The 27,631-nt window shown below is 33.7% G+C and overlaps 3 protein-coding genes across 4 annotated transcripts in view; 2 read left to right on the top strand and 1 right to left on the bottom strand.

Annotated features, from left to right (window-relative positions):
* Positions 1 to 949: 949 nt before the first annotated feature.
* Positions 950 to 10,114, top strand: LOC106070661 (uncharacterized). The gene is made up of 5 exons (XM_056006325.1): positions 950 to 1,352; positions 3,880 to 4,052; positions 4,532 to 4,712; positions 5,425 to 5,630; positions 6,808 to 10,114. The coding sequence occupies exons 1-5, from the start codon at positions 1,049 to 1,051 to the stop codon at positions 8,734 to 8,736; spliced, it is 2,793 nt and encodes a 930-aa protein (XP_055862300.1). The 5' UTR covers positions 950 to 1,048; the 3' UTR covers positions 8,737 to 10,114.
* Positions 10,115 to 11,647: 1,533 nt separating this feature from the next.
* On the bottom strand, positions 11,648 to 17,431 carry LOC106070662 (zinc finger SWIM domain-containing protein 7-like). 2 transcript variants are annotated; one of them, XM_056005676.1, is made up of 7 exons: positions 17,285 to 17,431; positions 14,948 to 15,024; positions 14,224 to 14,245; positions 13,689 to 13,791; positions 12,808 to 12,886; positions 12,294 to 12,319; positions 11,648 to 12,067 (listed from the first exon to the last, which is right to left on the bottom strand). In XM_056005676.1, the coding sequence occupies exons 2-7, from the start codon at positions 15,009 to 15,011 to the stop codon at positions 11,963 to 11,965; spliced, it is 399 nt and encodes a 132-aa protein (XP_055861651.1). In that variant the 5' UTR covers positions 15,012 to 15,024; positions 17,285 to 17,431; the 3' UTR covers positions 11,648 to 11,962. The 2 variants fall into 2 exon arrangements, with proteins under 2 accessions (XP_055861651.1, XP_055861652.1); XM_056005677.1 differs by lacking the exon at positions 17,285 to 17,431 and adding an exon at positions 17,080 to 17,216.
* Positions 17,432 to 17,539: 108 nt separating this feature from the next.
* Positions 17,540 to 27,631, top strand: part of LOC106070660 (beta-ureidopropionase-like) — a 30,621-nt gene continuing 20,529 nt past the window's right edge. Inside the window, exons 1-7 of the mRNA XM_056005656.1 lie at positions 17,540 to 17,696; positions 22,634 to 22,805; positions 23,393 to 23,480; positions 23,672 to 23,766; positions 24,231 to 24,315; positions 27,103 to 27,179; positions 27,361 to 27,415. Of these exons, the coding sequence (XP_055861631.1) occupies positions 17,596 to 17,696; positions 22,634 to 22,805; positions 23,393 to 23,480; positions 23,672 to 23,766; positions 24,231 to 24,315; positions 27,103 to 27,179; positions 27,361 to 27,415 (673 nt within the window). The 5' untranslated portion in view covers positions 17,540 to 17,595. The remainder of the gene's footprint in view (positions 17,697 to 22,633; positions 22,806 to 23,392; positions 23,481 to 23,671; positions 23,767 to 24,230; positions 24,316 to 27,102; positions 27,180 to 27,360; positions 27,416 to 27,631) is intronic.

Here is a 27,631-nt window from a genome sequence, read left to right as displayed (position 1 = left end):
TGTCCTATCATATGAAACGAGGAATGTGCCTCTATATATATATAATATATCTTTGTGTCTTTCTGAGTATTTTATTAAATTTTGTTTTTGTATTTGAAGGTTATGGTTTAGTGTTTTATGTATAATTGCTACTTTATTTTTGAGTCTTCTGTCCTGAAGAATTTCTAAATTTCTAAATGTGAATATTCGTTTGTTATGAATCTCACATCTCACTGCTCTATTTTGTGTCTGTTCCAGATTATTAATGTTTTCTTGAGTTGAGGGCTCCCAAACAGAGGATGCATATTCTATTATTGGCCTAACCAAAGTTAAATAACATTTTAGTTTTATGTTCTTATTCGATTTATAGAAATTTCTTTCAGTTTCATTTTAGTACATTTTGTGAACAAAATTATACCATGTCAATTCTTAATATTTAAACCATAGATCAAGTTGTCGTTGCCAGATTGGACCATGGGAGGAGGTGGTAGATGCTCCTCCCCCCCCCCCCCAGGCCCTTATTCCATTGGGATGGGGGCGTATTTAAGTGAAAAAATTACATACTTTATGTAAAAAAAATGTTATATTTACTAAATATTATTTTGCTAAACATCTTATTTTGTTATATCGAGCACCCCCTTCTTCCGCCAATGTCAAAAATTAAATTAGCAATAAAGGTAAAAACTTCCGAATAAATATAAAATGGAGAGAGGATACCGATCTGATTTATTATTCACATTTTTCAGGCCCCTTCCCTTTTCCGCAGAAAATCATGACCTTTAAAACAATAATTATAGATATCACGACATTTTTTATATTCTGGTACCGGTATGCATATGTCTATGGTTCCGATTATTTATAGAAGACTTTGTTTTGGAATGTTCACACAACTCGAGGTCTATTTTTTAATATTTTTTCCTGATCCAAGTTTTATGTTAATTATAAAAATGACCCAATCAACGTTTGGATAATAAATAGCCAATGAAATCGAAAAGGAAATTCCGTTGAATTTTACGATGCCTTCATGTCGGCCATTATATTCCAAAACATAGGCCGTAAATAAAAAAAAATGACCAGCCATCGAATTGGAGTAAATCTTAGGGTCTCGGGTAATTGCGACCAGGGCGCTAGAAAGTATATGGAAGATAATCATGTTATCAAATTCTTAAAGAAGGACACAGACGATTATGAATTCGCATACTTTGGTATATTTGATGGACATGGCGGACCTGAAGCATCAGCTTTTTGTCGAGATCACCTTCTTAATGAAATAACAAAATATGATGGATTCTGGACTGACGACGACGAGCAAGTGCTATCTGCCATTAGAAAAGGATTTTTGGACACCCATCAAGCTATGTGGAATGTTCTTGGTGAGTCTAGTTATTAGAATTTATTAGATAGAATCATATTCATAGATCTAGATCTAGTGACCAATGAATCTAGTCTAGATCTCTAGATCTAATCTTGAAAATCTAGACAGAGTAATCAGAGTTACTAGACTAGTCAGATAAGTCATCATAAGTCACTATCATAATAAAATAGGGATAAAATAAAGTTAATATATTAATATTATAGATCTAATAAACTAGATCTAGATTCTAGATTAGAATCTAGATCTAAGTTTATAATACTTAATAAAGACAATATATCAATAGGGAGGTGAAATAAAAAAATGTATCTTTGAAAAAACTATTTTTCGTTAGTACATCATTAAAATACTTTAAAAGAACTTTCCAATGGTGTATAAATTATGACTGTATGTTTAACAGTTAGAAAGTTATGATTTTTTTGTTGTGGCGTTTTGACCTAACATTGGTTGACATGGAACAAGTAAGATGAGAGTGTCTCGCTGGCTAAGCCCCCCAGATCAAAAGTTAAAAAGTTGGAATTGAGTTTCATAGATGATAGATCTAGATTCTAGATCTACTTTTTAAAAAAGAAATTTAATAGTAGATCTAGTATTAGTAGTAAATTTCTAGCTCACAAATCTTGATATCATTTATAATTATATTTATGAACTTTACTTGTTTAGAATGTAAATATTGATAAAATAAACAAATTATTTGGTCTAGAGTCTATAGAACTACAAGAAATGTCAGAGGGATGTGGACCAAATGGCAGATGGCAGCATATAACAAACAAAATATTTAAAAAGTGGGATCAAAATAGTCGGAAACAATCTTTTTTTCAAATGTGCTTTAAAATTCATGCGCATGTGATTAATACACAAAAACTATTTGAATATATCCAGAATATTAGGCATTACATGACCTGAAGTAGTTTTACATCTATGATGAAATTTCTTTATCAAAAACATAGCCAACAATGCTAACCGTTTCTCAACTTTTCGATATGGTGCGCTGAAGATATCGTGATAAAACTTGGTAGAATTATAGCCAGGCATGATATCTAGCGTGAAAAAAAAAATGAATGTTCGGTCATTTTCCTGGACCCTGTATTGCTAAAAACAAAAAAGTGGTATTTTTTATAATAAATTAAAAATAGCTTTAAAAAATTGCATTAATTAGGCTATTGTCTAAAGTAATCGATAACACAACTTTAAAACTTCTCACATTTCATTCAAAAGTGTAATAAATTTCCAAGTATGGCCTACGTAAAAAAAAAACCATCAAAAACGCAACCTTAAATTATTGAATGTTTTTTACTTCCGCACTTCCTGTTTTTTTCACCTAGCTAGACGATCTATAAAAATTGAAAAATCAAAATTTTTATTATAAATAGAAATTGGTAACTCTAGATCTAGGATTTACTTTAATTAGATTTAAATCTACTTTTACTTACTAGACTCTAGTTACTAGACTACTAACCTAGATATAATCTAGTTGTAATCTGTATAGTCCACCCCCTATTTTCTGATATTACTAATATTAGCAAACACCCCTACAATATTTGTTAAAACAAGCCATTAGTTTAATAGCTCTGATGAAACTAGTCTTGTTTTTGTTCATGGCATGCTCCATTTCTCTGTAGTTCAGACACATTTAGTTTTGTTCTCTGAAAAACAAAGGGTTTTAGTGTTTTGCTTTGTTTCAAAGAGCACTGGTATGACTCACTTTTTTTTCTTCTAGGACAGAAGGAGGGTATGTGCCGGTTTAAGGCGATTTTTTTTGAAAATTTAGGTATAGCTAAACATGCCTTATTTAAAAATGCTTCTTAATAGGCACAAAAACACATACATTACATACATGTCATAAGTCTATAGATTTGTAATATATTTGCTTATTGTTATCAATGGCATTAATGAACACTATTTTAATTTAGTTTTGCTGAGGGAGACACTTTGCCATACCTACCCCACCTCTCTTTGATTTTATTTTAACTATGTTTAGTGAAACATTACAACATATCAATATTTATTGTGTATTATTATCTGGTCTCGCGTCAGCATCCAGGGTCACATGGTTACGTGCCCTTCCCAAAGCCTGCCCACATCTCTCAGTAATCCTTGTAAAAAAAAAGTTTTATATTTAGGGCCATCACATATTGGAGCCTGGGGCTTCTTCCATTATGGTCCATAGACAAAGACCCTTATTTAAATTGCCTCTATTTCTCCCTTAGTCTCTAACAATACAACAAGAATTATTTAGTAGTATTATTTAGCTTTAGAGGTGGCGGTAATTAAACTAACAAAACATTAATGGAGTTAAAAACTGAAACAAATTATGATAATACATGACATGTAACATATAATAATAGCAGCACTTTGGTACCAAGGTAGTTTAGAGAAGACGGTGAAGATAGTATGGCAAAACATAGATAAGCTCCATAAGAGAAATCACTTCACATGTGTGATTTGTGAGGGTTTGTTGCAACAAATTCATATCAGTGTTTATATAATTCGTAAAAATAAACTTACTTCCAATTATGTTCCTTTAGATACTTGGCCCAAGACAGTGACTGGACTGCCAAGTACTGCAGGCACTACAGCAACAATCGCTATTATTAAACAAGGAAAGCTTTATACTGGACATGTTGGGGATTCAGCACTTGTATTAGGAGAAAATGATCCTTATGGTGGAAATCCTGTTCAGGCTATTTGTATAACAAAGGTAATTAACTCGGACAATCAATGTTATTGTTGTTGTTGACTTACTGAAAATTTAATAATAATCTTAAGTTGCATAATTTGTACAACAGAGACTCTAACAATAGTTAACATTAGTTGTTAAAAATAAGACTCAACATAGCCAGAACTTACAACCAAAGCAGTACTTGAAAATGAAGTGGGTTGTTTGTTTAATAAGTTTCAGACATTCATAATTTAGAAAATGAAGATTATTACATCCCATCCCCCAACCTCTTGTTGGATGGAAGGGAGGAGGCTCAAACCCTGTACCATCATGATGATAGTCCAAAGCATATATCACATGACTTGGCTTCTCCAATAGACAGGAAAGAACCTGAATCTTGTATTTGAAAGATCCCTGCTTATCTGAAACTCCTTTGGTTAATTTTCTATTGTTTCTCAAACACCATTGACCTTACTATTACGTAACACTATGATATTACCTTATATAATGTGTTTTAGGAGCACAAGCCTGATGATCCAGATGAGCGTTTACGAATCGAAGATGCTGGTGGTGAAGTAATCAACAAAAGTGGTGTACCTCGTGTTGTTTGGAGTCGTCCGAAGACCAATCATAAAGGGCCTGTCAGGAGAAGCACTCAGATAGATCAGATTCCTTTTTTGGCTGTAGCAAGATCACTAGGTAGGTACACTTATGTCAAACTACTAAATCTTCAATTTACTATCATTTTGGAAACTTAATGTAATCATGTTTTTGTCACTACACTAACATTTACTATTGATGCTTCCATGGTACAAAGCAAATTGTACTTGGTGAGGCAGAAAGTGTTACTAACCCTTGTCCCATCCACCTTGTTCATCATAGGGAGCAAATAATGGTGGTCTCCAATATTTAGCCCCGCGGTACATTGTAGGAATGTGAAGAACTCCCTCATGGGGCTAGATGTTACTTTGGCAAGGGGAACCGGGCAGTGGCTCTGACCATGCAAAATTGAAATGAATTTAGTTGATTGGGGACCTTTTAACAGAATGCTTAGAGAAGAGCTAATCTCTCATTCCTTGTTTTTGGATACAATTCTTCCTTGTCTTAATGACCATTGACTTGTCTTTTTAGACATTCTGCACTGGGGACTGTTGATCTTTCATTTAGGCTGCTGAGATTTTCATCCTCTTATTTGCTAAAATGGGAGCTGGTTAGCCTTATAATAGGTTGTTGCATAAATAAACATTAGTGAAGAATGTTGTCAGTTTTTTATGATTGAAGTTTTTTTAGCTTAACATTTAGTTCTTGAAAGTCCTACAATTGATCAAAACCTTGAATAGTGATTTTGTTTTTCAGACTACATAATTCAGAGTTGTTATTCTCACTATACACTCTTTTTCTTCTCCACTAGGTGATCTATGGAGTTATGATTTCTTGACGGAGACTTATGTAGTCTCTCCGGAACCTGATGTATCTGTTCTGAAAATGGATCCTACTAAACACCGCTGCCTTATCTTAGCTTCTGATGGTTTGTGGAACATGTTGACTCCTGAGGAATCTGTCAACATGGTCATGGACTTAGAGGCACAATTTGAGGACAAAATCATCCATGATCCAGTAAGTAAAATGTCTTTAACACGTTTGACATTTTTAAGTCCAATTGACGAAATTGTCTGTTAACTTTGTAAAGCACCTGGAGCTTTCTATATGTCTGTTAAGAGCACAATTTAATGTTGTTCAAATAAATTCTAAAATTATTTATTCAAAGTTTTTTTTTTTTTTTTTTTTTTTATTAGAATTAATAAGAATATCCATCATCATTTATCATTAAAAATATATATGTATAATTGAAACAAAAGAATATTCCGTTGCAGATTAGTTTTGAAAAAAAAATCATTTTAAACTAAAACATTTTAAATTATCGTCTCTGCATCACAATTTGTGAATTCGAATACACCTGTTTTATAAACATTTTTTTTTCATATTTATAATGAAATGAACAGAAAAAGGTTGAAGAAGAATATTCCGTTGCAGATTAGTTTTGAAAAAAATTCATTTTAAACTAAAACATTTTAAATTATCGTCTCTGCATCACAATTTGTGAATTCGAATACACCTGTTTTATAAACATTTTTTTTTCATATTTATAATGAAATGAACAGAAAAAGGTTGAAGAAGAATATTCCATTGCAGATTAGTTTTGAAAAAAATTCATTTTAAACTAAAACATTTTAAATTATCATCTCTGCATCACAATTTGTGAATTCGAATACACCTGTTTTATAAACATTTTTTTTTCATATTTATAATAAAATGAACAGAAAAAGGTTGAAGAAGCCTTTTGATTGGAATTTAAAATAATCAAGGAATAAAAATGTTGTAGTGGAACTGCCAATGAAACAAACTATGTAACTTACTGCTGGGGGGATGCTTAAAAGCAACTCTGTCAGTGCAACTCCTAAGTATGACTAAGATTTAAATTTATTGGCTTAAAAACAATGAAGTAGACATCATAAAGCCTGAAAAATATTATACAAGAAAAGAAAGTAGATTTTCATCTAAGACATAGATATATATGTCTTGGAAATAGATTTTTGGGCATCATTTGTTAATGGTACAGTTATTTTGATTTTTAGCTCTTCACTTCCGTTAACCATGGATTAGCTGTGACTGTTTTTTCATAGCACATTTTATCAAAGAGTATTGCAAGATCAAATGATTGTAAGCTCTTGTACATTTTTTGTGTGTGTGTATGGTATTGTATACTAATATTGTGCACTTTGCATTATTTCAGAATGTAGCTGTCAGTTTCTGGAGTAACCCTGCAGAAAGATTGGTGTCTAGGGCTCTTAATAAATGGAGGTCTAAAGCTTTGAAAGCTGACAACACATCCTGTGTGGTAGTCCTAATAGACCCACTTGGTCCTTCCAAATTAACTCTCTTGAAACGCAAGAGACAAGAGTTGCTGTCAGGAGGGGAGATAACCAACTGTCAATTAATCAAAGTACCAGCAGACATGGAAGCCAATCTCAAGACGAGAAACAAAAATGCCAACTGCAGTTTAAGTGATAGCCATGTTCGAGTCACGGATGATTCTATCATACAACCTGCTTCGCGCAACGATCACCATTTTCTACGCCATTCAATGCCCTTTGGCGTGCGGTCGAGTTCCAGAGATGACAGTTGCAATGAAAGTATTAACGACAGTGTACAGTATATCCCCAAGCCTACAGTGTTGTGTCATCCGCGGCATGCAAAGCCCTTTGAAATTAATGACAATAAGAAAATGGATCTTAATTCAGGGGGTGACCTTGACATAGAGAAGCCTATTCCCCAGCCTCCTCCCTGCACGCCTTGTTCAGACGTGAAAGAACTAGATGAGAGTGGGGATGAGAACTCTCTTCAGAGCTCGACAGATGTTACTGATAAGGCATTTTCATTGGCATCTGATGAAAGCATTGAGTCTCCAAGTTCATCATTTGATGAAGCTAACCGTCCACCTACGCCACAGAGTGCACCAGCTAAATTGTCTTCAGCCAGGAATAGAAGATCGCACATTTCTAAAAGTACGCAAAGGAAGCTGGCTAAAAGTGGCAGGCTTTTGCAATATCCACCCAAGTCACTGGCTCATTCAAGATCTAAAGTTTTAACATCTGACTCGCCGATGAAAATAAGTTTAGCCAAAGCTGAAAATCATAGTAAAAGCACTAGATCATCTGTTAAACAAGCTTCAGGCTCTGTGGGTAAAAATGAAATCACCAGAACTGCAGAGCGAGCTTATGTTATATCAGCCAAAAACAATACCACAGCAACTTGTGTTGATACTCCCCCTAGGAGGGTGTTAAATACTTCCAAAAGCATGAACGATGTGACCACACCTAGAAATCAAAAGGAAGTGTCTCGGGCTATTTCTTGCACTGGTTTAACCCCAGATATGAACATGCTTTTAACCAATAAAAACCAAACCACTTTAAACAACACTCGTGATGCTTGCACTGGTAGTGATGATCTAACTGGTCAACTCTTTTCCTCTTTGATGGTAGTGAATGTTCGAGGTCCTTCCAGAAACAATGCCAGCCTAATCATAGATGGCCTGGAAGGACCCAGTGAACCCTTGAAACAGCTGAACAAAACAGGGCCCTTGAAAAAGAGTGGCTCGAAGAGATGGGGAAATTTCCTGAGGGCGTCCAAACTGAGCATCGATCACATGTTTAATTTAAATAACAAAAAAGATCATGGTCCTTGCAAGTTAACCAGTACGTCAACAGGTAAACTAGAGCGGAGTATATCCAAGGTTGTTACTAGCAAAACTAGCTCAATGTCCACGTCCAAACTATCAGAGTATGCTCACCTCCCAGATATCACTGTTAGTCATTTAGCTGACTTGACTGTTGATGCTTCCACCCTCACTGCTGCAGACTATACCACCTTGTCTGCCCTCTCTGAAGATGACAGTGTTTTGTCTGTCACGGACTTGACTACTGCTCATCAAAGTATGCTGGAGGATGGCGTGCAGGGAAAGGTTCTTAAACACAGAAAAGGATTCCTTCAGAAAACAAGAGTTACACTTCGTCGTGCTCGCAAGGCAGCAAAGAAAGCGTTCTTCCCAGAGAATCACAGGCTCTTCAACCATAAGTCATCAGGGTCCAAGCGGAAAAGTGATGAGTTCCTACCAACACCAGACATGAAACGAAGGCGACAGTTGGAGGCGGAAAAAGTGTAAAGTGCTATATTCTGTTGTGTTTATGTGTGTAGGTCACATTTTAAAATAATGATGAGATTATTTTTAAAGGCATTTTTTTTTTTATTAGAAACATTTTTTATGAAAAAGCACTTAGCATGGTAACCTAGTGACCTTTGAAGGTCAACATATGTGCAATATAAACAGAGCAGTAGTTTTCATTGTAATTTGATCTTTTTTTTTTTTCTTTCTAAAACTATTGAGTGTCTTTCACCTTTATGGAATAGAGTTGTCAAAAATCCATGTGGCTAGTATATTAATGCAATTGATCTGTTTTTAGCTTTTTTTTTTAAATTTTAAATCTTGATCACAAGATGTGAGATTAGACATAAAGGTCAACTTTCTTACAGGATCACTGATCTTGTTTTAGTTTTGCCATTTTTATATAAAAAATAATTCTTAAAAAAAAGAACATTTGTATATTTATACTTGTCTACTGTATGTCTGTAGCTTCTGTGGCTTGTTCAATGGTCAGCGCCAAAGTGAACAGCCAGTTCACTAATAGGAATGCTACAAAGTGCACAATATAAAACTGCAATAACTGCTTTACAACTGAATGCCTTTTGTAGATTCATTGTATGTTAGATATTTAATGCAAGATATAGTGTGTATATAGAAATATGTTAATTTTGCACTAGAAACATGTAAACTTTGAATTTAATACAAATACCATACAACTATTATTGATTTATGATGATACACTATGCAATGTTATAATTCGGTCAGAATTTTTTTTATACCTGGTAATCTATAAACTTGTTCTTTTGCCTCACTGCAATCGATTTCATCTGCATAAAAGTGTGTGTCTGTTTTAATTTATCAAATATTGATTGCTGTATATAAATGGAGCGTTTGATTTCAGTAATGGATGTAAAAAAAAAGTGTACCTCCTTGTCTACATAGATGCTTTGTCTGTTGAATTTCTCCTGGCAGCTATGTGAAAAGATAGATAGTCTATGCTACTCATTTAAATCGACCATCTTTGGGATCTGGATATGTTCTACATCTATATAGATTGCTCACTTGTTTAGTGTGGAATTGTTTGATTTTCACTGCGTGTATTTTTTGTTCCTGATTATCATTACAGAACCACATTTCTGTTGAGTAGATTAGGTCTCCCAATTGTTTGACATTTCACGAGCAGTTTTAAATTTTCTACATTTTCAAATTTTCTACATTTTCTTGCAATAAAATTCTCTGATTTGAACAAGTCTTTTTTTTTTTTCAAAGACAAGCAATATATGAAGTATGGTATAGTCCCAATATCTAAAACTCTGTTACTATGTTTTTATGTGTAATAGTATAAACAATGTTTTCTAGCAGTTTTACACACTATTAAAGATCCCATTGACCATTCAAATCAGTGCATTTATTATTTTATTTTTACTTGTAGATTTATATTTTATAGTTCTTAATTTTGTTTTTTTTTACTGAAATCTGTGTTGAGCTAAAATATTGATGTCTGGTCTGACATCTGTTTGAGCTAAAATATTGTTATTTTTAGGACTGGTCCTCTCCTATTTGAAATTTGAAGATTGAACCCATTGCTTCTAACAGTGAACATAGACTTGTGTGATACACAATATATGGTTTTTGTTTGGAGCAATCTACAAAGCAGCCAAATTATTCCCCCCCCCCCTAAAAAAAAATCCTTTTTTAACCATTAAAATAAAAAACCAGCTAAAACAATGGATATTTGCTTTTTTCTTTTAAGTTAACCACTTTCAAAAAAGCAGGAATACAGTCCAGTTGTCAAAAAAATGAAGACTGGTCATTTTAAAGCCATAAGGAATAACTGATACTGCTACTGAAAATATAGGAATAGATACAACAAATTTGTTCCCTGGTTTAATACTTCCTAGTTTATTGACAAAAACTCAACAATAATAACGTTTGACAAGGCAAGTTTCATGTATACATAAAGATTGTCATGTCTGTGGCTGGCTTTTTAAAGGCAGCTATGTGCTCCTTAGCCATCTTCCAGATCGTTGGAATGTGCTCATTTTCGACAAGTAGAGGGTGTATATAATATAGATATTGATGTGTTTAAACCAGTGGTGCCCAAAATACGGCCCGCGGACCAGATGTAAATAAAATGAAATAAAAAGGCTGACTTATGTATCTTTACCTAAATAAAAGATTGTTAAACTATGCCTACAGATTGGAGGATCGATAGGAATATTTTCGAAAAAGCGACAAGAAAACGAGTCGGTAGTAAAGCTAGCTACAATGTTGCTCTGTTTTAAGTAAATCGCTTCAGACAAATTTCCTTACGGATAATAAAGATTATTATTATGTTAGAAATGAACGAGTAGTCATTCTCTGGCGCTGCCAGGGTCGAGTTTCGCTAAAGAGAAACAAAATTCATCGTAGTCCCTTTAACAGTTTCCACTGAGGAATTTTCTGGTGATGTGGCAGGTCTGCAGCAGTACCGCCTTCTGACAGGCAACGAAGATTCGCCCACATTTCCACATTTTCGGCATTTGTCGACAACATTGAGTTTCAGGATATGCTTCTCGTAATTTTTTGTCCTGATTACTCTGTCCTGTATTGCTGTAACAAAGCCTTCTGTTTCAGGGTAGAGATGACCTGCTTTGAGCCATGTTAAGGAAGCAGCCTTGTCGATGTTGTCCCCATGTAATGAAGCCGGAAATTTTATTATTATATCCAAATCCTTAATGTAAGTACTAGATCCACGGGTTTCTAATCAATTAGTTACAAATTCAGAAACAATTTTTTTTTTTACCTTTTCGTTCATGTGGCCTGCGACACGAGTGTCAGAAATTATAATGGCCCGCAGGTCGAATTAGGTTGGGCATCACTGGTTTAAACAATAACAATAGAAACATTGGTACCAAGAAAAGTGTCAGAGAAAATGGAGTGTCATAAGATGTATGTAGTTCTTAATGTATTCCAACAATAATGATGAGTACGTTGGTACCAACAAAATACTTCAGGTTTAAATAACATGACTTTTGGTCAATCAAAGCAAAGGAAGTTTACTATTCCAGTGTTTCAATTTAATTGCAAATATGCTACACATCATGTTGCGATCACATAAATGCCATTGAAGGTGTGGCACAGGTTTGAGGTGCTGGTTGAACAGGTGGACTATCCATTAGTGAGGATTTCTAACAAATCAAATGATGCTCCAACTCAAAGTAGATCATAATGGAACGTGTTGGCTAGACAAATGGACAGCTTGAATCTAGTCTAAAGAGAGAATCATTGATGTTATCTCTTCATTGGTAACATCTAGTTTCTTACAGCGATTCATAGCCTGGGATAGTCTCATGGCTAAAACATGCTTGCACTAAAAATAAAAAAAAAGTAGCCATTATTAATTCCTAGTTAGTGGAAACTAAGAAATCTTTCAAACAATTTATTAAAATACAACTATATCTATAAAATGAATGTTGTACAAGTCAAAATCAAATAAGCATAATGTGATTGATATAGTTAAATTTAAAAAAAAATCTGAATGTAGTACCAGTAGTTAGTTTTAAATATCACATTATCTTTAAAGATGAATTACTTACCATTAAGTGTTCCTCTTTCTTTAAAACTATTTTAAACATTTGAAAGAAAAAAAATAAGAACATGTTAGTTTTACTGGTTATTAAGTAAGTCTTAGGTAGGATATACTCAGTGTAAAGAAATGAATGGCTCTTTCCCCCTATTCTGTGGGTATTCTCTTTAACATAAAGCTTTTAAAACCAAATTAAACAGCCTCTGCTGGAAGGCATCTAGATCTATATCAGGTTCTGCTCTGACAGCTATTAGTGTCTCATACAGAGTTTCTGTTTGCCAACTATTGTGCTTTAGAAGCCTACACTGAACAGGAACATCAATTTGTAATAAACTCAAATGACATGCTAGTCTTTTGCACTATGAACCTTAACAAATAATTCATCTGTTTGACTAAGCCAGCAGCCCATTTGTCAGTCTTCAAATGAGAGATTGCATTATTAGCATGTGGCTGAATGTATAATGTTACAAAATAAGTTGTATGAACAGTGTCAGTATTTGGAGCAAGATGTTTTATACACTTACCAGAAAAATTATAAGCAGGACAAGAACAATAGTTTAAGTTGGGCAAGCACAAATAAGGAGCTCCAGATGCCCCTATTACCTGAAAGAAAAAAAAAACCATGGTACTCAAGGTTGTGTTGGTTGCAGATATTAGGATATAGTAATATACCAATTTGATAGTACCGGTATCAGCTGGTTTACTGCAGCTGTCGATGCAGTGGACACCCTTACATTGCAGTGTGAGGGGCAATGACGTGACTGACACTCTAGCTCACGAAGGAGTTCTGGCCTTGCCCACTTTTGTGGCCCCCAAGTATGTTTAACCAGGCTTCTACTATGATCCATAAGTGGGTATGAGAAGTGGTTGAAATCCTGGGATGGCTCTGACAAAGACCACGGAATCTGGCAGCACAATTGGGCAGTGTAGAATGGAGCACTGCTTGTAGTTGCTTACTTTGTCCAGTTCCAACCAAATTTTGATGCCGTGGCTGACACTGTGGAGAGTCAGTGGCGTATATCTTGCATGAGTGTCAACATCTTTGAGAGCTGCAGAGTCACTAGACCTAAATGGAAACTGAACAGCAGAGTTTCTTGCCAAGGCATTTCCTGTCCTGAAACCAATCTCAGGATAAGGAATGAAGATACTTGCTTCTTTCACTTTCTATGAAAAGTGTGATCACAAATTGATTTTAAATTGACATGACTCAGGTAAGGAAGATTGCGTTCACTAGACAACACAACACAATCTAAAAGAAAATATTAATATAAAAAGATACATAATAATAATATTGGAAACCCTTCAATGTGAATACACAGCATTTCACTGAAGGGCATCTACTATTATCTTTAACTTTGATTTCTTAACTAAATCAATGTGAATCAGAGGTTTATATAGTCTTTACCTGGAAGACTGTACGGCCACTAGGAGAGGTCATTTTTGTTACAGAAGATTTGTCTACCAATTCTAGTGCAGACAGAAGTGTTCCATGAAAAAGACAGTTCAACCTGACACAAGGAAAGAAGTAAGAAAAAAATATAAACAACTGACTTGAGAAAAAAACACACAAAAACATCCAGTCATTACCTAAAACAGTGCTACCGGTACAGTTATCTACTTTAAAAGTTTTATTTCATAAAAATAAATCTACTTAAAATGGGTGTCTTTATACAGTAGACAGTGTTTTCAAGTGTGAATGACTACATATGATCAATATTAAATATAAATATAAAATATTAAACTGACACTGACTCATATTAAATGTGTGATAATTAATTTTAGTACAAATTTTAATACCTAAAAAAAGTTTGTATAGAATCCACTAAAAGATTTTTGTCAAAGAAACACTCATTTAATGTGCAATTGTGTGCTAGAGAATATAACTTATTGAAAAATGAATTAATCCTAACCATTCTAAGAAAAGAAAAAAAACAACTTACGCACTTAATAAATCATCAGATACTGTAAGAAAAATTATTCAAATTTTGATTATCAGGACTTCTCACAAGATAAAATGCATAAGCAGAGATATTAATTTTTCTTTTATGATATGAAATTGAAGAAGAAGAAAATGTTTTAGTTATGTTCATGAATGGAAATTAAATTTAAAAAAAAATAGAAATTAAATAAAACTAAAATCTTTTCATGTAGAAGATATGAAGATAAGGCTGCAAAAGCCTGCATATCACGAGACAAGCATTCACCTGGACCCTTCAAGGAAAGACCAAGAGCTGACGGCCCAAAAAACATGGCGCCAAGATTTAGATACAGATGCCAAGCAGATGAAAAATCATTTTTATATACTGGTAGTAAATTCAATAACTGAATTAGAAAAAATAAGTTAAAAGTCATTGTTTGAGAAAAATAAAGGTGTTGTATTAAGAACTGTATTAGAGATCTATTAAGAACAACAGCTAACCCTAACTAGGACAGAGAAAGATAAGAAAATTATGAAATAAGTTTAAAATAAGAGAAATCAAGAAATAAGTTTATGATATGAGAATCAAGAAAAAAGTTAATAAGAGACAAACACAACATTCAAGAAATAAGTTTATGATATGAGAATCAAGAAAAAACTTAATAAGAGACAAACACAACATTCAAGAAATAAGTTTATGATATGAGAATCAAGAAAAAACTTAATAAGAGACAAACACAACATACATTTTCCAGTTTCCCCATAAGACCTCTCCACTTCCTTGAGAAGTTTTTCACAAATGTCTTCCATACTCTAGGAGAATCTAAATAAAATTGAGAAAATAAAATTGAAAAGATCTCAAATTTAAGAAGTGACTTTGATGCTGACAAAGAAGTAAGATGTCCGATCCTATCTCTGTGGCTACCCGGTAAACAAATTTCTCATTACAGATATTGTCAATATTAAACATCTCTCAAAAGACAATGGGTCATATCACTGTGAAATTCTTTACTTTCGTTGTAATACAATAATACAGCAAACATACACATACAATTATTTGTGTGTGTGTGTAATGAACTACACTTTACAAATTATCATCTATACATTGTAAAATGAGAATAACCAAATTCCAGTCTATGTTTAAAAAAATTATCTGATGCATTGACCTAGGAACCTGTGTATGATTTAATCATCTTCTTTTTTTAAATTTTGAAGTAATGTCTGTATTATAAGATAACATCACATTTTCTCTTCTTATATTATAAATTCCAAAAATTACTTCAATAGAGAAAATAATTAGTGTCCTACATATTTATTTATCATTCTAGTCATGCATATATTGATCAGCGACAAACTTAAAGTTGGCTTTCATGGCTGATTCAAGCAACCCATTCCATGCTCTAACAGTAAAAACTCTTAACATCACTAGTTCCTAGGGAAGAAGGAGCACTTGTATGTAGTTGTACACATTTGTCTAGTATATATATATGGATTATGGAATAATGTGCCTTTAGATATATTGTGTGTGTGTGTGTCTTTCTTGACTATTTTATTAGGTTTAGTATTTGTATAATATGGTTCAGTGTTTTATTGATACTTTACTTTTTTTAAAGTCTTTTGTGTTACCTGTCTCAGTCAACTCAGTGTCAGTCCTGAAATGACCATGTCACATTAAGTGATTAACCATAACGATACCAGTAACATAAAAAGTGCAGTTAAATTAAAGACTCTAGACTAGGTAGCTATGGTCAAGTATGGTCTAGATCTATATTATACTAATATTAGTAATATAGATCTAGTTAATAGTAGTAAATTAGTAGTCTAGTAAACTTGAATCTAGATCGCCTGAGTAGATCTAGATTCTAGATCTACTATGATCTAGATCAGTGGTTCCCAAACTTTTTTGTCTCATAGACCCCTTGCCATGTTTTCTGGTTTTCGGTAGACCCCCTGCTTAGCTTATATTGCAATTTTGAAGATTCATAAACTCCATTTTTTAAACTAATTTCTAACTGCAGTGAGTCGAAGAGTAAATAAGTAATTTAAAGCAACATCATAAGTTAAAGAGCTCTATCTTTTTTACTGATAAAATTCAAATTTAAACGAATTAAAAAAAACAATTAATATGTATTGCTGGAATCAACTAACACACTGGAAATGATTTTTTTTTGCAGGTTTATCATCCTTTGCTACCGATATTATGCTTCATATAAGACTTTGTTATTCTATGAAGTAGTCCTTCAAACATTAAATATTAATTAATTTATTTGCCTTAAGTATCATTGTAAAAGTTTTCGCAAAGAGCAGTTTCTCGTGTATTTCTTGATCTCTCACGTCTGGCTCAAATATTTTCACTAACAGGAGAAGGGTCAAAGGTGAGTTACTGGCACCTAAACCAGAAAGCTTCGCGCAAGAGGGACTCATTAGCCTTGGCTAGCAGCCCACCTAGCAGAAGGAAAATAGAATTCAAACCTCTGCTGCTTTATAGCTATACCCAAACATGAGAAAGGTTTCGTGGGTCAGCCCTGGGGAAAAATATGGAGCCAAGGATCATTAGGCAGTTTGCAGCTTTAATGCTAGAACTTATCCTACCAATGTGCCCTTGAACTGTAGTGTTGCTTATAGAAATGCGTTTCATAGATTTAGATGAAGGTTTGTGTAAAAATTTTTGAAACTACTTCAAAGGCTGGTAAACTCAATGTTTTATCTACTGTGTTTTTCCTATTAGGCTATAGCCTAGGTAAAGAGATCTTGTATGACGCTCACAAACCACAATCTTTTCTATATATATATAATATTATAATGTTCATCATGTTGAAGAAAGATTTTGTTGATCTATTCTGAACTTTATCTTTGAGTTTTCGAAATGTTTTCACACCTTTATCTTTTTATCAGGGTGGCATCATCTCAAAATAATCCTACAGTGTAATTAGTTTCATATGGCATACTAATAACTAATACTATGCCTAGTATGGTCATAAAAACTACTACTAGTTAGTACTAGGTCTAGGTACTAGATCTAGTAGGCAATTTGAATTAGACAACGGCTTTTATTTAACAAGAAAATTAGGTGAATTACTCACTGAGTCACTCCAGATCTAGGACTAAATACTAGGTCTACTATTCTAATCTAAACTCATAACTGTATTTTCTTAGATCTAGATGAGAGATCTAGAATAGATCTAGATATATGATATTATATCTAGATCTAGAATCTAGACGCCTAGAGAGTCTAGATCTAGATCTAGATCTATATTCTATAAACTTATGGCTTATTTATTGTTATGGTCTGATAAATACCGTACTTTATTAAAAAAATAGTCATCTGCAGTTAAAAACAAACAAACAACAACAACCGCAGAGTGCAAGGGTTATTGGGTCACAAAGGTCAAACATGGCTGGAGAATTTGACAACTTCGAAGAAATATTGAATGATCATATCCCAGTTGATAAACTGAAATATGTGAAACGCATACTATATGGGGCGGAGCTTGAGTAAGGCATGATTGATAATATAGAGATATTCTAATTCTAAACTAAGATCTAGATCTATTTTCTATGCTTTCTTAGTCTTACTAAGTCTTAGTATCTACAAAAGTGTCTGTCACCACCGAGCCGGCCACCCTCGCCTCTTTTCAAGAATTTTCAGTCTTTCACTATAACTTAGTATAACTATAACTATAATCATAATGTGAATATAATAAATTTAGTTTAAGTAATCTATAATTATAATATAATAATATCACAAAGTATAAACTACATCTAGTCTTAAGTATTAAAGTTTAGCTATTTAATTTTCTTACACAAGAGACATTGATCATTGAAGTTACAAAAGTCATCAAAAGTTACACTTTTTCTTACATATCTGTATTAAATTTATATCTAAACTTATATTATAAAACTATACTATATCTACTGACTCTAGTGCTTATTATATCATCTATAGATGGAAAGGGTTGCCTGAATCAGCTACGAAAACAAAAGTCTTAGCAGAGTTTAAGTCATTGATTAACAAGTATGAATAGATTGACATAGGGACATTCATAGGACATAATTATCTTCTCTTTTGAAGTAGTCTCTGTAATTTATAAGATAAGATAATCTATAGAGTCTAGAATGGAATCTAGAACATCTTACTGACATAGCGGAAACACCTTCAACCACGACATCAATATTCCCATTCGACCCTTTTTTTATTATTAAAGAAAAACTAGCATTAAGGGACATCATATAAGCAACTATAACAATAATCACTTTTTAATTTATAAAGCCCTGTTAACAAACATAATCACTAGAGAATGGAATGGGTTGCCTGAATTAGCCAGGAAAACCAAAGACTTAGCAGATTTTAAGTCATGTGTTAACATGCATGACTATATTGACACATGGAATTATCTTCTTTTTTGAAGTAACGCCTGTAATGTATAAGATAAACATGAGAATTAAAATTAAAGGCACATTCCTCGTCCCATATGCTAGGACAAATTTGTACAAATACTCCTTCTTCCCTAGTGCTATTAGAGCATGGAATGGGTTGCCTGAGCTAGCCAGGAAAACCAGTGACTTGGCAGAATTTAAGTCATTGGTTAATATGCATGACTAAATGCATGACGCGTAGGACGTAATCATCTTCTTTTTTGAAGTAACGTCTGTATTATATAAGATAAGATAAGAATTAAAATAACAAACTAATTGAAAAAAGTTTTGAACAGATAGGTCTTAATGATCTTCTTGAATGTAGTGCAGCATGTTGTTTGTCTCAGATGAATGGGAAGCGAGTTCCAAACCTTTGGTCCATACACTGAAAAAGCCCACAAACCGTAACTTTTGAGGAAGAAAAGTGGCACGACCTGAAGCATTGATTTCATGGAGCACAGGGCTCTCTGAGTGACATATTGAGTGATCAGCTTCCTATTGTACAGGGGCATTTCTTAGTTGTAGATGCACTGATGATGAATTGTGGCCATCTGTCACAGTCTCAGTTGACATTGCCTGATTTAATGTTCACGTTATGTTAAGAGGTTAAAAGACACGTGGGATTCCTGATGTAGAAAACAGGAAGTAGAATGAATAAAGTTGACTTGGAGTTCAGTCAAGTGGTATCCTTTGGACAGGGCGGTCAAGTAGTATATTTTGGTCCGGGACGGACAGTAGCGACTTAGAAAGTCAAGTAGTAATTTCAGCTAGGTAGTAACTTTTGGGCAGTTGATGCCAGTGGTCTTTTTGAGACATGTATTTCTAGTAGTTAATCAGTATTATTCTGTACAGTGTTACCCACTGAGATGCAGACTTGATTTGTAATCTACTCTGGAGAGTTTAACGTATTGGATATATTTGAGACCACTGTTATGCGGACAGGACTGTTCTTGACTTGTGTAACTGACAAGGAGTGCAGTATTATTATTATTGTTGTCAAATAAACTTTATGTTTTGTCTGCTGAAACGGACTTAAGTCAATTTGTGGTATCTATGTTTGTCACGTGTCAAGAGTACTGCAGGAAGCACGAACCCAGCATTCTACGCATTCGCGACACAGTAGTAGTGACCAGTCCCTCATGTGTGTAATAGTAATACACGTCACAATATATCAACGCCATGTCTCTAAACGTTGCATTTACACCATCTTGTAGTTGATTCACTTAAGCCAAAAAGAAAAAAAACTAAAACATAACCCATATGCACAAAGTGATTAGAAAAATTCTGATTTTATTTTTGCTCATCAAGGCTTCAAAATCATTGCAAATTAATGTCTATCCACTGCCATTTAACATGTTTCATCAGATGCAGGGCACTTCTCTTAATGTATTATTTTATCTTTCCACTGAAATTTCATTTTCTTTTTTGAATGTTTGGCCTTAGTGAAGCTGCTACTTTTTCACTGATGAATGAATATTCATGCATGTCTTTTATGCTCTGCAATTCAGTTTTGCTTGAAATTATTCATTAAGTTCTAGAAATTTACTAAAACTTGCAAAATTCTTAATTCATGCAGTTTTTTTAAATTATATATAAGCATACTTATTGTTATCTAGGAAACATTGGCACAAATATGTACCAGTGGTGTCTATAACATGTCCACCTTCTCTCAAGTAATTCTTGAGTATACTTTATACTTTACCACATTGTCTTTAAAGTAGTCTAACACCAAGTGAAATGCACATCTTCCTCATGGTTACACATACACCAGATTGAGATCTTCTGTATTTAGACCTGTGATATGATATTATGTTATGTAGACTTCTAAGTTTTATGATATTAGACTACATACATGATATAAGCAATTAGTTATATAGATTTCTTGTTTTGCAAAGTCATTAATCTCTGTACATGTTTGAGGCAGTTCTAGAGTTTATAGAGTTTTAGAGTTCCATAAAAGCATTAGATTCTAAGCAATTTTTTATACATCCTATACCGTGAGATTATGATGGCCAGATTATTTACCAATTTTGATTTCTTAGGAATCATCCTAAAGTGGCTTGGAATCTTCCGGTTAGAATGCGCACATGTGTTATAATTAATGTCACAGTCTCACTAAGCTTTATTTAAAAGTACTGGGCACCCCAAGGATCTGTTCTGTTCACTGTTTGCATCTATTTACTCAGTGGTATCATTCATCCAACCAGTATTTCATATCACTTCTTTGGTGATGATTCACAGTCTGTATGATTCCCTCTCACATCTGACAACTAAAATTAATGATTGTCTCAAAGGCGAGCAACTGGATGTTAAAGAACAAACTTAAAAATGAACACAGACAGTCATCAAAATTGGTACTTGAATCAATATTACAAAGTGTAGAGTACAGATCACTTTTCATCATGAAATGCCATGTTCCATTTGTTCATGTAGTTTTTAATCTTTGAGTTTTCTTTGACTCATCTTTGTCTTTTGACCCACACATAGCTCAGCTCTGCAGGGTCTTGTTGGCAGTTGCTAAGATTAGGCCAATCTGACCATATTTGTCAATGCTTTTCTTTGCTTTGTTTGATGATTGCTAAATTTCAACCAATTCAGATTAGTTCTGCATAGATAGTTAGAAATAATGTGCAATTCAACTGCAGCTGTACATTATTTTGGCTCTCTGTGAGTGCAAGAATCAACTACAAATTGGAAACACTTTGTTATTATTGCACCTATAATAGTAAACTACCCTCATACCTTTGTGTACTAATTACTCCCATTATTCAACTGCAAAGCCATATGCTCCATGTACTAAACTCTTGTTTTGCTGAATTTTTCTCTCAAAAGTTTTAGTCAGCTGGATTGTTTTCAGTACATAGTATAAAAGTTTAGAACTCACTTCTCATTCAACTCACACAACCCATAAGCTTCCCTACATTCCAAAATATTAAGACCTATCTCATCTCTTCTCTGCCTGTGGTCCCTTCTAGGGCATACATAATAATAATAATAGAAAAACAAAGAAAATATGGGAATCTAGGCTTGAAGATTAAGCGTCTATGGAAATTATCCAAAATAACAATATACCCCATTGTTATATCAACTGAGGGGATAATAACAACTGACCTCACTGATACCTTCAAGGCCCTTAACATTCCTAGGAACATCCTTGTTGCCAGTCAGAGGGTGGTACTGCTGCAGACCTGCCACATCACCAGAAAATTCCTCAGTCTAAACTGTTAAAGGGACTACGATGAATTTTGTTTCTCTTTAACGAAACTCGACCCTGGCAGCGCCAGAGAATGACTACTCGTTCGTTTCTGACATAAAAGTAATAATAATAATTTTATTTCTAAAGCGCTGTTAACAAACAAAATGTAGGCTCAAGGTGCTGTAATAACATTACAAACACAAACACAAGAGCTAAAATGACAAACTAATTTTAAAAAGTTTTAAACAGGTACATATATAGCTACTCTACCCTGTAGAAAAACCCCTAGCTACAGAAACACTAAGACCTATCTGTTCAAAACTTATTTAGATTAGTTTATCAATCTATCTCTTGTTGTCTATGTTTGGAATATTCACTATTTGTAACTACCCTGTAGAAAAACCCCTAGCTACAGAAACACTAAGACCTATCTGTTCAAAACTTATTTAGATTAGTTTATCAATCTATCTCTTGTTGTCTATGTTTGGAATATTCACTATTTGTAACTACCCTGTAGAAAAACCCCTAGCTACAGAAACACTAAGACCTATCTGTTCAAAACTTATTTAGATTAGTTTATCAATCTATCTCTTGTTGTCTATGTTTGGAATATTCACTATTTGTAACTACCCTGTAGAAAAACCACTAGCTACAGAAACACTAAGACCTATCTGTTCAAAACTTATTAAGATTAGTTTATCAATCTATCTCTTGTTGTCTATGTTTGCAATGTTCTCATGGCACCTTGAGCTTAAGTTATGTTTCTTTACAGTGATTTTTGAATTATTATTTATTACATTATTATTATTATACTTTATAGATCATTGGAATTCAGTGCTGAAGCTCAAGCCTTGGCATCAGATAAAGGGTTTGAAGTTAAAGGATATGTTTTCCCTGCAGCTAAAGAGACCACCAGATCACCAAGAGTGGTTAGAGTTGCTGGAATTCAAAACAAGATTGTTTTACCCACAACAGCTTCAGTAGTTGAGCAGGTTTGTCTTGTCTATTTGTAACTTAGTTTCATGTTACATTAGTCTTGTCTATTTCTCTGTAACTTTGTTTCATGTCTTGTCTATTTGTAACTTAGTTTCATGTGACATTAGTCTTGTCTATTTCTCTGTAACTTAGTTTCATGTGATGTTTGTCTTGTCTATTTGTAACTTAGTTTCATGGGAGGTTTGTCTTGTCTATGTCTTTTTAAGTTAGTTTCATGGGAGGTTTGTCTTGTCTATGTCTTTTTAAGTTAGTTTCATGGTAGTTTAGTCTTGTCTATGTGTCTGTAAGTTAGTTCCATGTGAAGTTAGTCTTGTCTATGTGTCTGTAAGTTTGTTACTTAGTTCCTTGTGAAGTTAGTCCTATGTCTGTAAGCTATTTAGTATTTCAATGTGTTAAGTTAGTTTCATGTGAAGTTAATCTAGTGTATGTGTCCTTAAGTTAGTTTCAGTTAAAGCTAGTTTTGTGTGTGACTGTAGGCTAGTCTTGTGTCATGTTGAATTTGGTTGGTTAAGGTTAAGATATGTCTGTAGACTGTTATACAATAACTAATAAATTTAAATTGCTAATTTTCCCTTCAATACAGAGAGATGCAATGCACAAGAGAATTAAGGACATACTGCACTGTGCTGCGCTTTGTGGAGTGAATATTATTTGCATGCAAGAAGCTTGGAGTAAGATTATTTCTATAGGAATAAATTATGATTTGAGATTGGATAAATTGCTGAAATTATGTTTGCTTGAACATAATTCTTACTAAATTAATTAATAATTCATTGTATTAATTAACAGAATTCACTAAATTTGTAAAATGGAACTCTATGACTTGATCAAAATAAAAAGATAATTTACATATTTACCACAGCCATGCCTTTTGCCTTCTGTACAAGAGAGAAACAGCCATGGTGTGAATTTGCAGAATCAGCAGAGCATGGTCCAACTACAAAACTACTACAAGAGGTAAGTTTGTGACATGATCTTTAAGTGTCATTGTCATATGTCTATCACTAGATATCATGTGACCTGCACAACCACTAACCTCTTGTATACTTCTCAGCTGATTGATCTCAGGAAAAAAAAAAGTGTTGAAATTCTATTCTAAACTTGGGCTAAAAAATTTGAGATATTAGTTTAGCAGCAAAATATTTTGGCCATTATATTTCCATTAGTTGAGTTTATTATTTGATTAGCTAGGTATGCAAATAGGCCTATATAGGTCTGGAGACATATTTCATCTGTGTGATTCAAATTGATACACAGTGAAGAAATAAAATATGTTCGATAATCTAATTCTGAATAAATATTATTAAATCTAAAGCTATTGATAGATATTAAATTTTTATTTACATACATAAACAAAATTTTAAACTAACAATTTTTTTTTTCCCATCTCACTGACAATGTTTACCTTGTTTGTATTTCAGCTTGCTAAGCAATACAACATGGTGATCATCTCACCTATACTAGAACGTGAAGAAGATAGAGGAGATGTTCTACAAAACACTGCAGGTTGTTTACTTTGTATTGTATTGTCGCAATGGGGTTTACGCGGTTGAGCTTAAGTTCATTTTACAGAAATACTGTATTATTATTATTATTATTGTATTGCTGACTTGTGACATGGCAACAAGCTATTGGTCTAAACTGCCCACTGGTTGTGATGTTGCAGGTCAGCATTCAGGCCTACAATAACAAATGGTCTCGGTTCCATAGGCCATTTTCTCTCGTAATTTAGTAACAAATTCAAAAGTATCATCTAGAACCGTGTCTTTGCTTAAGTTTTCTTGAATGAGTTAGTGAACTTCTTGGGTTTTCCTTTAAACTTTTATTCAAAATGGGGAATGGCCAGTTGAGTCTTGTATAGTTTATATGAAAATAATAACAAAGGTAGGTTTTTTATGCCAATAACTAGAATGGTCATCTGTCACTAGGGGTGCACCGGATAGTCGCTCCGGCTCCAGCTTCTGCCGAATATTCTGCACTTTTTCACTATCCGGCACTATCCGGTTCCTGTCGGATATCACTACCAGATAGTAAACCGGATAGTAAAAGCTACACCTGTATTTCTATTAATATTGTTATGCGCCTCCGCATATTTCTATTAATATTATTATGCGCCTCTGCGCTAAATCTTTTCCAGATACGCCAAACGATTACGTTTAAACTAAATCCCCATGTTAATAAAATAAACCAATACTCATAAAGTGGACATGATTCAATAATGTCAGTTCTGAAATACATTAACGTTTTTGGTTCAAATAAAAGAATATGTTTTTAAAACTATAAACTATGACTATGCACCAAATATTTTTTAGTACAAAGACAAGGCGTGTTAATCTAAATAGAAATAAGACTTTACATTAGAAATTCGCATTACATACGTAGCAGCGATGTCTGGCACATTTTAAAAGCTTTTCTTGACCTTTGAGTGGTCTAGTAAACATGTAATATTCCGTATTTACGTCACGCTGATAATCAGTCTAGATGTGCGGGTATATCTCCAGAGGTAGAGATGAGCAACCCCCACCTCCTTTTGTTTGTTTAGTCCATAACATTCAGTTCACAGATAGGCAGCTGACCACATCAAGCCAGATGTCAACATGTTGACACTTTCCAGTGGTCACATCTTATGAGGGAACTGAGTTTGTTTACTTGGAGAAAAATGTCATTTGCGCTGAACACACGTTCGTTGCACAATAAAATAAAACAAATATGTGCATGTGTGCGTGTATGTATTTTTTCCCCTTGTATTAAAACTTTTAGAAAGAAAGCTAATTTCATTGTTTAATTCTATTGATTATACAAAGGAAAACCTTACAGTAAAATTGAACATCGCAGAAAATAAATTGATCTAAAGCACCAAATTAGATCTAGCAAACAAAGAAAAAAATATGCTGGAATGTTATGAAACACTTGACCTCTGTAACTAAGGTACAGATATAATTTATCTATATGCTTGACTGACCATGCCAATGTGTTATCTTTTTTTGCCTGAACACTAAACACTATTGCGTATGCCCAAGGAAAAATAAACGCGTGAAGGTCAACACATTCATCTATACACACTACACTAGGACTACATGTGTAGGCTCACTACGTCTATCTGACCAGGTTGTTACAATCAGTCGAACACAAAGTCTATTTATGTTGTTTTTGTTTTTTTTTTGGTAGGGAGGGTGTGGGTGATTTGTTTTCTTCTATAGTTGGTTTTCCTAATTCTCTTAGATCTATATAACAGTAGATGTAAACATAGATATCAATGACCTACTACGCTTCAGATTCCAACTATTAACTAACAGCTATCAGTATTAAGCCCTTGAATCCAGAACCAGAAGCAGTCTTTGGACTTAAAATTACAAGTCTGATGACCAGTTGTTGGTCAGAAATTCTTGAACACATACATTTAACCACCATACAAGCCAGATGAGAGATTTACATTAGTAACTAGTTAAATATATACTAACATATTTTACATTGACTCTCCAACACACAGCCTTTATGGTTGGTGGCCTCGTACATACACACTGACACGCTCATGCTACACAGATTAATGTTTGTTTATACTGTTAATCTTTAATAAATCAATCAGTAACAGAGTTTAAAACAATAAGGTATATAAAAGGAAAAATAATACCAACAAATATAGGTATGTTATTTAACAGTTTTGTAAAATGCTCAGCAATACAAGCTATTTACAAGACTCTTAGGTATTCGGCTCCGGCTCCGGCCCGGCCGAATATCAAATTTTACTATCCGGTTATGTCCGGCCCCGACCGAATATCAAAAAGTACTATCCGGTGCACCCCTATCTGTCACCTTTGCTAGCATGTTTTATTTCAACTTTTGAACATTCCATTTGCTTGAGTTCAGGCTGATTTAATTGATCCCAATCTAAAAGAATGATAATGTTCTAGGTATCAAATGTGAGCTCTTGCATTTTGATAGGTTTATATTTATTTTTAGCTGCAGTTGAGAGATGCATTCTAGGGAGAAAAAAAGGTGCATTCTAGGGAGAAAAATGTATTCCTAAAAAAAGGGCCTACTAGTCTCTTAGATGGTTGTTGGGTTTTATTGCTGCCTGGGAAAGTGAACAGATAAATTGTCAGTATTCAACATCTATTAACCAGTTGCTGGGGGTTTTGGATTGATGAACATTCCATTGTTATTACTATGTCTTTGCCAGCATGCTTTTCTTGTTGCAACAGAAGAAGTTGTCAACTTTAGAAAACAAATAAATTCTCAAATGCTTGAGCTGTGTCAAGTAAATCCTTTCTTGTTTTCTTTTTTTTTTTTCAGTTGTTATCACTAACACTGGTAATGTGCTTGGCAAATCCAGAAAAAATCACATTCCCCGAGTTGGCGACTTCAATGAGGTTTGTTAATAATAATTTAACAATTTTGTTTGTTTATTATCATGAAACTACGTAAACATTGTGGGTACTGTACCTGTAGAAATGTCAATGGTAGCTTAAGAGTTTGCAGGCTGCATTACTACACAAAAAAGAACACTCATCAATTTAGTAAAAAATATGAATACTTTTATTTACTCTGCAGTCAACATATTATATGGAAGGTAACACTGGACATAAAGTCTTTGATACAAATTTTGGTAAGTATATTTTGTAATACTCTCCCTTGTCACAGTACCTATATATTGCTTTATTAACACCTATCTTGCCTTTTTTTTTTACAAAATACAAATCCTTTTTCAAATACAAATGTCTTTTTCTTTGCTGAACAAATATCAGCATCAAAGTTTTGATCCCACCCACCCCTTTTCTAATTTGTCAATATTCCATCATTTCTGTAAAGCTGGTAAAGTACT

Source organism: Biomphalaria glabrata, chromosome 12 (genome assembly GCF_947242115.1).
Source record: "Biomphalaria glabrata chromosome 12, xgBioGlab47.1, whole genome shotgun sequence".
Lineage (NCBI taxonomy): Eukaryota > Metazoa > Mollusca > Gastropoda > Planorbidae > Biomphalaria > Biomphalaria glabrata.
The sequence above is the reverse complement of the archived record's forward strand: the minus strand, read 5'-3'. Positions and strand labels throughout refer to the sequence as shown.

Excerpts from the sequence above, each read along its gene's own strand:
- LOC106070661 (XM_056006325.1), top strand. The coding sequence starts at position 1,049 with ATGACCAGCCATCGAATTGGAGTAAATCTTAGGGTCTCGGGTAATTGC. Across the intron at positions 4,053-4,531 it reads AGGCTATTTGTATAACAAAG|GAGCACAAGCCTGATGATCC; the intron begins GTAATTAACTCG and ends AATGTGTTTTAG. Across the intron at positions 5,631-6,807 it reads ACAAAATCATCCATGATCCA|AATGTAGCTGTCAGTTTCTG; the intron begins GTAAGTAAAATG and ends GCATTATTTCAG.
- LOC106070662 (XM_056005676.1), bottom strand. The coding sequence starts at position 15,011 with ATGGAAGACATTTGTGAAAAACTTCTCAAGGAAGTGGAGAGGTCTTAT. Across the intron at positions 14,246-14,947 it reads TTATGGGGAAACTGGAAAAT|TATCTGATGATTTATTAAGT; the intron begins GTATGTTGTGTT and ends TTTTTCTTACAG. Across the intron at positions 12,887-13,688 it reads GTGGCCGTACAGTCTTCCAG|GTAATAGGGGCATCTGGAGC; the intron begins GTAAAGACTATA and ends TTTTTCTTTCAG.